We start from the raw sequence: 9,655 nt of genomic DNA, 5'->3' as shown, positions 1-9,655 counted from the left end.
GCGTGTGTGCGAGAGTGTGTGTTGTGTGTTTGTGTGTGTGTGTGAGTGTGTGTGTGCGCGTGTATACCGTGGCAGGCAGGGCTGAGGATGGGGCTCAGGCTGTAGTACCCCGGCTCACACACGCAGGTGAATGAGTCCAGGGTGTTGATGCAGACGGAGTTGGAGCTGCACTTGTTCAGGGCAGGGGAGTCACACTCATCTGGGTCTGTGGGTTACACAGTATACTGTCAGTCACACAGAGAACACAAGTACACAGTATACTGCTGCTCCACCCAGTCACACAGAGAACACAAGTACACAGTATACTGCTGCTCCACTCAGTCACACAGAGAACACAAGTACACAAGTACACTGCTGCTTAGTGGTGGGCGATATGGCAAAAATATCATATCACAATTTTTTTCAGGAATGATCACAATCCTTTTTCATGTTGGTTTTTAACATTATTTTGCAAGTTAATGAACAGTCAATCAAACTAATATCCCCATTTAAGAAAATATTCCCCTTCAAGGAAACAAAACCTAAAAGAAAAAGAATAACACAGACCATTTGGGCCAAAGTACCAGATTTCTGCACTTGTTTGTTTTGGCTTTGTACCGCTACCGCTAGCCTCTAGCTGCGTGGCTGTGCCTGAGGCACTCACGTGAGACCCCCTGATTGTTTGGCTTTCCGCGTGCTCTTTGGGGTGCTTTCTCCTGAGGTGGTTAAAAGGGTTCGTCGTGTTGCCATCCGATGTGCGAACATTTTCTTTGAAAACTTTGCAAATAACGGTGTTTCGCACCGTGTCGGTTTTGGAAAACCCAAACCAGTTCCATATCACAGACGTCAAACTTTTTTAGGGACCAACTCCGTCAGCCATGCCACTATGTTGTCAGATAAAAAAGGGGGAGGAAAATAAATCCAAGGCGCTACCGTTTGTTATTATTGGTTTATTGGTGTGTCTGTTAGGGGAGGCGCAACAGGGACTAGTGAAGAGTGTGATTTTAGGTTTGGCTGAGAAAACAACGTTGGATGCCGTGTATGAGCGTTCTCAGAGCAACTGACAGAATGTGCAGTTTCAGTGGAGCCCGGTACTCCCGATGGCACGGTTGGGGAAGGTGGGACGCAATTGCGGACCGAGGGGATCTAAAAGTTAACCCCGAGGGGTAACCACAAAACCGCCGAGCGATAGAAAGGGACAGGGGAAATACCAAATAAGAGCTAAATAATCGCTCCCTCCACTCACTGAAGCTTCTGTCAGTGGACTCAGAAAACTAAATGAAACGAAACACCGCTGCAGCGTAGCTACCCAGAAAGTCAAACCCCACTAGAAAAACAGAGTGGAGTAACTTACAAAAGAAAAATGACACTCGCAGCCCGGCGGGTAGAAAACGAAAGGAAAACTAAAGAGACGAGGGCAAAATGTCCTCCACAGCGCTGAGATAATCAGCTCAGAGAAAAAACTAAATGGTGATCAAATATTGTAGATAGGATCAATGCAATAGCTTCTGCAGATTCTTACACCCCTACACACCAAGAGCATAACAAACAATGAGTGTGCGCTGAACCCCAGAAACCAGGGGCTAGATATAGGACTCCCACACCTGCCCCTCATCAGGGACAATTAACTCAGAGCCAATGCGTGTGAGGTGCCACCACCTCACACCCGATCTCTCTGGAAAGGCAGATCGTGGAGACATTTTAATCGTTCACAATCTAATATCGTCATACCATCCACCCCTACTGCTGCTCCACTCAGTCACACAGAGAACACAGTATGTGAATGCTGGGCGTTGCTATAGCCTCTGGACACCAGACTCACTGTCATGAGGTGAGATAAGACCTCGTCTCCCACAGTTTTTACTGAGCCTGGGATACCCTGCATTCCCCTCAATGTGGCAATGACTCCCTCCTCAGGAGAAACTAGTTGAGCCTCCTCAGCATGACTGGAGTGTTATATGGCAGCAGCGTTTAGGAGTTCCTAACCATTATATAGAAGATGATATACACTTTATTGAACCCCATGGGGTAATTTTTCCTCTGCATTTGAGCCATCCTTAGTTACCTAGGATCCGTGGGCAGCTGCCTCTCTGTGCTGTGCCTGGGGACCAACTCCAGTTCTGAGGCCTTGGTCAAGGGCACCTGCAGGAGCGCACCTAACATGCATGTCTTTGAGTGTGGGAGGAAACCAGAGTACCCGGAGTAAACCCACGCAAACATGGGGAGAACACGCACAGAAAAACCCCAACCCGAGATTCGAACCCACGACCTTCCTGCTGTGAGGCGACAGTGCTAACCACTATGCCACCATGCCCGCCCTAAAACAATGTTGCATCGCATGAGCTATCTGTCCACCTGTTTCTCATTTACATTTCAGGCATTTCACAGACAGAGGATGAATATCAAGGGTGAAGGTAGGCGCATGTAGTTGGGGGATGGACTCTTGCACAACTATCTGCGTTTTCTTGATGTTGATCTGGAGACTAATGGCGCTGTATATGGAAGCAACCACATTTAACTCACGCTGTAGGGATTCTGGTGAGTGGGCGAGGAGAGCACAGTCATCAGCGTACTGTAGCTCCAGGATGTGTTGGGTGGTGGTTTTGGTGAAGGCTTGAAGTTGGCGGATATTAAAAAGATTTCCATCCAGTCTGTACTGTATCTGTACCCCATCTGTGGGATCCAGGGATTTGTGAGACAGCAGGGTGATGGTGGAGAGGAACATGTTGAAAATAGTTGGGGCTAGAACACACCCTTGCTTGACACCCACATCCACAGGGGATTGGGGATTGTTGACCACCGATGCTCACACAGGCTTGCATCCCGTCATGGAGCTGCCGTACGATGTTCCTGAACTTTGGTGGAACCCCCAGCTTCCAGAGTACTTCCCACAGCAATTCCTGGTTTACCGTGTTGAAGGCCATGGACAGATCAATGAACGCTAGTTACAAGTCTTTGCGGTGTTCTCTGCATTTTTCCTGTACCTGTCTAGCAACAAAGATCATGTCCACAGTGCTTCGATCATGCCTAAAGCCACACTGGGATTTGGACAGGATGTCTTCAGTTACATGGGTTGCTAGGCAGAGTAGCACGATCCATGCTAGCCCCTTCCCGGCCACTGATAGGAGGGAGATACCTCTGCTGTTACCACAGTCTGCTTTGTCACCCTTGCGCTTAAAGATTGTGATGATGTTAGCATCCTTCCAATCTTGCAGGATGACTTCAGATGACCAGATGGCAGTGATCAGTTGGTGTATTCTACGGGTAAGGAGGTATCCCCCATGTTTTAGTATTTCTGCCGGGATTCTGTCAAGTCCCAGGCTCTCGTGGTTCTTGAGGCCCATAGTGTTTTTGTGTACCTCTGAGAAACTGGGGGGGGGGCGGGTCCAAATGGTTGACAGGGGGCAGGCAGGGGAGGTCAGAGAGTAGTATGTAGGGTGCTCCAGGTAGAGCTGATGTTGGGATCTGCTGGTGTTTCGGGGATCCTAGACAGATGGTTTGCAATTTGTTAACTGAGCTGGTTGATTGAGTGCGTGGACTTCAGTGCATCACAGTTGAGCTTCCTGCATGGTGGATGAGGGCGGATTTCCAGGTTGAGTTTGGCTCTGATCAAGCGATGGTCTGTCCAACAGCTGGCTCCATGCATGGCCCTGGTGACTCGCACCTCCTTCCTGTCAGCTTGGCGGACAATGATGTAGTCCAGGAGATGCCAGTGCTTAGAGCGGGGGTGTTGCCAGGAGGTCTTGAATTTGTTCTTGAGTTGGAAGGTGTTTGTAATGACCAGTTGATGCTCAGAGCAGAGAGTAAGGAGGCGGAGACCGTTGTCATTAAGCTTGCCAACACCGTGATGTCCGAGCACATCCTTCCATAATCCACTGTCAGAGCCCACTCTTGTGTTAAAATCGCCTAGGAGAATGAGCTTGTCAGTGGATGCCGTTTTATTTATGGCGGAGTGCAGGGAGGCGTAGACGAGTTCCTTGCACTCAGGGTCAGCAACCAGTGTTGGGGCATATGTGCTGATGAGGGCGGCATAGCGATGGTTTGTGAGGGGAATCCGCCAGGTCATCAGTCTTTCACTGATGCCAACTGGGGATTCTGGGATCTGAAGTAGGCTTGTCCTCACAGCAAAACCTACACTATGGAGGCGACAGGAGCCTTCCGGAAGCCCCTTCCAGAAGATAGTGCAGCCTTCTCCCATCTCTGTTATAGAGTCCTCGCTATGGAAGCGGATTTCGCTGAGGGCCACAATGTCGATGTTGTACCTCTTCAGCTCGTGCACAACCAGCGCTGTTCTTCTTCGGGGACTACAGCAATCATCACGTACATCCAGGAGAGTTCGGTCATTCCAGGTCGCAATTGTGATTTTTATGTGGGTTTTTTTTTTTGTTAATTTTCGACCGGATGAGGGATGACCCGGCAGCTGCGGTAGGCTGCCCGGGTTGAAGAGGAACAGACCTTTTATAGGCCACATTTTCCAAGCCCTTCCCTCTCAGGGTGAGCAGGGCGGGGCTGCTCAGTCACATGAGGAGCTGCCGGAGAGGCACGCTGTTCCATCCCGAGCCTCAGCGACCATCTTTCCCACGCCGCCTGCGCGCAGGGTTAGACAAGATACTCCCAGTCACATCCTGACCTGTATCCACCGCCCTTCCCCATCGCCGCAGGACTTAGGGGGTGGGGGTTGGGGTGGGAATGGGGTAGGGTATTTGAAGCAGGCTTGCGCAATTAATAGACTAGAGTGAAGGTAGTTGTGCGCAGTCTCTACCCTCACTGTCTTGGATCCACCCTATGTTTTCCAGTGGCATGAAGAGCTCATGACGACCTTCTGTAGAGGGGAGTTGCAGAAGACTGCCAGAACACCGGTCTGTTGGTGACTGCCTAATGCGGGGTTTCTCCAAAGATTTATCATTAGGGGTTTACTTCCGTAGCCATAGTACGTGCAAGTGCACCCATTGGGCATTGGGGCAGTGGATGGTGGCATGACATGTCCACATGCCGGTGGGCCTGTGCTGCCTACCTCTGGGGTCCACTGCAGCTCCGAGACCCCCTGCTGTCTGGCCCAAGGCTGCAAAGCACACGGTTACCATGGACTGTCAACGAGGAGGCACAGTAGAGGTCTGGGTGATGGAGAGGCTATGTACTGATAAGGAAAGACTTACGCACTCTGCTTTTCCAAAACTCAGTTGAGTTAGTCAGCGGCAGTGCCTGGGAACGAGAAGCAAGCAAGCAGACAAGCATGCAGCTACGCTAGCTCAGGGGGGCAGCACTAGGCACATCACACCACCCCTGTGGACCAAGTCCACCAGTCCACACACACACACACACACACAAGGGTTTTATTTCACTGGGAACAGAACAGCCAATATTCCTCTGTCAGCTACCCATCACACACAAATCCCCCAGCATGTCTCGCACCTACCGTCCCAGTAGATGCTGTCATCTGTGACGGTGATGTGGGCGTGGCCGAGAGAGATAATATGCTGCAGCTGCTCCTCAGGGCGGAGGATCACTACCCCATCCTGGCTGGAAACATCAAAGCTTTCAAAAGTGATCTTGGTTTTTGTTTTCCTCTCACCGTCTTCAAACGAGATCAGCTGCACCTCCGCTTTTGGCCAGAACTTACTCAGTAAGTTCTGCAGCTGGTAAAAAGGAAATGGAAACCAAAAAGAAAATTGTAAAGCTGGTCCGTCTATCATGCACAGTTGGCACAGGCTGACTGCAGGTGCCCAGGTGACTAACAGAGGCCTGTCCCAAGTGAAGAAGTGAGAGGAGGATAGTCTCGCTTGTACAAACCACAGCAGGGGTGCACAAGGGCCCGTCCATTTCAGGATTTTAGGCAAACTTTAGCCTGATCAAATCTGAATCTGAGATTTGTAAAAACACCAGCAGTGATTATCAAAAGTGACTGTTTTCAATTTTGTTGAAGGTGATAAAAGTTCAACTAAAATAATGCTGTGAAAACATGTACTACAAAACGCTATAAACAGAACGGTGGGATAAGCGGCAATGACTGCTAGGACCCGGGAACAGGACCCACCTTGCTTTTAATAATGCCCTCCAGCAGGACTCGAGCTTCTGCCCTCGGATCCTCCAGCGATGGCGGCATTGTCCATGGCACAACAAGGAACATTTCATGGCTGGGGAGATGAACCTGCAGTCCTACAGTTGGGGGGTTAGGGGCACAAACACTGATGTAAAAATGTGTCTGAATGAAAGCTTTCTGCAACCAGCCCATGTTACCAGCCTTCAGGACACAGACCTACCGTGGGCCTGACCAGAGTCCGTGGTTATGAATAAATGTCAAATTTTTGCACCTGTGTATGCAACCACATACGCAAGCCTTTAATAAGATAATTCAGGCCAACTTCAAAACAAAGAGGCGGTCTGTCAGTACCAGCCTGCTTTAACACTGACCGAGTCAGTACCAGCCTGCTTTAACACTGACCAAGTCAGAACGAGCCTGATTTAACACTGACCAAGTCAGAACGAGCCTGCATTAAGACTGACCGAGTCAGTACCAGCCTGCTTTAACACTGACCGAGTCAGTACCAGCCTGCTTTAACACTGACCAAGTCAGAACGAGCCTGCATTAAGACTGACCAAGTCAGAACGAGCCTGCATTAAGACTGACCAAGTCAGTACCAGCCTGCTTTAACACTGATTGAGGAGGTCTGTCAGTATCAGCCTGCTTTAACACTGACCAAGGAGGTCTGTCAGTACCAGCCTGCTTTAAGACTGACCGAGTCAGTACCAGCCTTCTTTAACACTGACCGAGTCAGTACGAGCCTGCATTAAGACTGACCGAGTCAGTACCAGCCTGCTTTAACACTGACCGAGGCGATCTGTTGTTTGGTCTGCAGAGTCAACAACTCTGGGTAGCAGGATGTCTCCAGGGGCATCGTTGGGGGCACTGCCAGGGACTTCCTCTGGGATGAAGTAGAGCACAGCTGGAGCTCCACGCTCGCCACCCTCGCACTCTGGCACCACCTCCAGGTCATACGGGGAGCCAGGCCTCAGGCCCGGCAGAGGCAGGGGGGGGCCTGCCAGCCTCCCCTTCCGGACGCTCGGGCCACCCCTCTCAGAGAGGCGGTACAAGAAGGCCACGCCCACCCCAGACCTGCCGCTCCACAGGGCTATCGAGTCCTTCTGCCTAAATCGGAGATCCAACACTTCACCAGGCCCTGTGGGCAGAGCAAACCAGCAAACATTCATCAGGGCCTCCCCAACACTTCACCAGAGCTCCTTCCTAAATGACTTTGGGATTATCCTGGCCTAACGCAAGCTTGGAGTTGGTTGCTAAAGGGCGCAGCACGGTGTGGGGTGGAATTTGAGGGTGCCTCACCGAAGACAAAGGGCATGTGGAAAGACCAAAATATTTTTCCAACCTGCAGTTTACCAACAACAACATTTGGAGAAATGGAGAAAAAGTGCAAGTTCAAAAAAATGTTCAGTTTTCATCTAGAACAGTTAAAGGAATACCATGGTGGTTGAACATGACACTTCCCAGTTGTCTTCAGGCAACAACAAAACAAATGTGCATAATTTTTTATTCTTCATCCATTTCAATGTACTTTAAAACGTATTTTTCTAAGCCTAAATTTCCCACGATAAAAATTCACCCGAACCGTCTGGGCGTGGTAATGAGAACTGTCAGTTAGCTATGATTGACAGACCGTGCCCCGTTTCCATAGCTACCCCCATGATACGCTCTCTTTGGGAGACTGAATTTTCACAAGCTAGCTAGCTTAGTAGGGCTAGTATATCAAGTATCGGTAGATAGCTAAGGTAAGGACGTTGACTTATATCCAATTATAATTTTGATATCTAGCTAGCCAAGTTAAGATAAAAGCACAACTATAACGTCCTCATAAAAGCAAACTAGCAAGCTAACGTTATCGATAACATTGCCTTATGAAAGCAAACCTCCTAGCTAGCTAACGTTAGCTAGCTAGCTAAATGAATATAACCAGAAATAATCTAAAGGCACTCTAATTTAAGTGAACCTAACGTTAGTCAAATATTTGCATTGTCTGAACAGCAGGACGGTGTGTGCTGTCAGATTTCTTTATGGGGCGTGGAAATGGGAGTAGTTACTGTATTAGTGACGTAGCAAAATGACAACTTTCTCAACCGGTTGAAAATAGGACGATGAATTTAAAACGCATATTTCTCCAAAAATACAGAACGGACATATTTAATACTTTGCTCATTGTGTTTCTTCAATGCCTCTTGTGCAAATAGCACATAAAACCGAGAAAGTGTGAAAATCACCATGGTACTCCTTTAATGAGCAATAAACATTTTACATTATTTAAACATACATTGCACCAATTCCAAAAATATTTGAGACAAGCATTAATGAGTTTGAAACAGACAATTCTTCTGTTCTTCTGTGAGACTGACAATGACATCTCTCTCCAATAAGAGTCGACAAGTGTTTGATCAATAGATAATTAAGCCCACCACAGAAGTGCATTCACCCACAAGTGTAGGTTTTCCACCCATTCAACCTACTGATGTGGTGTGGCTATCTGTCACACCACTATCTGTCATTTGCACCTCTGAACTGGTAAAGCAGAGGAAGTCAGCTGGACCATAATTATCACCTGTCGAATCACTGGATTCCAATGTCCATCAACCACTATTATCACCTGTCAAATCACTGGATTCAGATGCCCATCAGATCTCTATTATCACCTGTCGAATCACTGGATTCCGATGTCCATCAACCACTATTATCACCTGTCAAATCACTGGATTCAGATGTCCATCAGACCCCTATTATCACCTGTCAAATCACTGGATTCAGATGATCATCCTTTTCATAAAGTTGACTGTTTATAGCCCATTTTTTAAACAGACCTCTCCCACTCACAGACAGGTCCCTCCCCCACACAGCCAGGCCTCTCCCCCACACAGCCCGACCCCTCCCAAAAACAGCAAGGCCTCTCCCCCAAACAGTCAGTCCCCTCCTCCACACAGCCAAGCCCCTCCCCCACACATCCAGGCCCCTCCCCCACACAGCCAGGCCTCTCCCCCACACAGCCCGACCCTTCCCCAAAACAGCAAGGCCCCTCCCCCACACAGCCAGGCCCCTCCCCAATACAGACAGCCCCGCCCCCCAACGCTATTGGCCCACCTGTTTTTGTCTGGATGGTGCTAACGTTCATGACCGTGCTGTCCCCACACAGTTCTTCCACCCTGCAGCTGTACTGTTGGCAGGGAAGCAGGCCTGTCACTGTGTGCCAGGTGAGGAGCGTGGAGCTCTGGAGCTCCCCCTGGTGGTACACCTTAAAGCTGGAGATGGAGGAGATGTTCTGCACGGACCAGCTCACCGTATAGTTGTGGGAGCCAAAGGAGGACTGGTGTAGGTTTATGATTTCAGAGTTTGCTAGGGGACAAAAAAATAAAACTCTTTCATCAGGCAAAGCTTTCAAACAGTAATATCCAAGACAATATTAGCATTACAGTTAGATGTGTTGTAAGTGATGAAGTCGATTCACTGTTCAAAATTAGAGGAAAGATTGACACACAAACTCTTAATCCAGCACATTCCATCATGTGCCAGGTCATGCGTCAAGAACACACTTAAAAACAAAATCATGTGATTTCCTTTGGCAGGAGCTGGGTGATCCTGCACTGACAGCAACATCTAGTGAAAAATCCAGGAAACCTACAA

At 48.9% G+C, this 9,655-nt stretch overlaps 1 protein-coding gene across 1 annotated transcript; it reads right to left on the bottom strand.

Annotated features, from left to right (window-relative positions):
- Positions 1–59: 59 nt before the first annotated feature.
- On the bottom strand, positions 60–9,367 carry LOC135246688 (uncharacterized; the record flags this gene model as incomplete). Its single annotated transcript, XM_064320025.1, has 5 exons — positions 60–205; positions 5,396–5,615; positions 6,014–6,135; positions 6,810–7,157; positions 9,116–9,367. Coding segments are annotated over 5 exons (1,088 nt in total), but the record flags the coding sequence as incomplete, so codon positions are not given.
- Between the last annotated feature and the right edge of the window lie 288 nt (positions 9,368–9,655).

Source organism: Anguilla rostrata, unplaced genomic scaffold, assembly GCF_018555375.3.
Source record: "Anguilla rostrata isolate EN2019 unplaced genomic scaffold, ASM1855537v3 scaf0724, whole genome shotgun sequence".
Taxonomy (NCBI): Eukaryota; Metazoa; Chordata; class Actinopteri; order Anguilliformes; family Anguillidae; genus Anguilla; species Anguilla rostrata.
The sequence above is the reverse complement of the archived record's forward strand: the minus strand, read 5'-3'. Positions and strand labels throughout refer to the sequence as shown.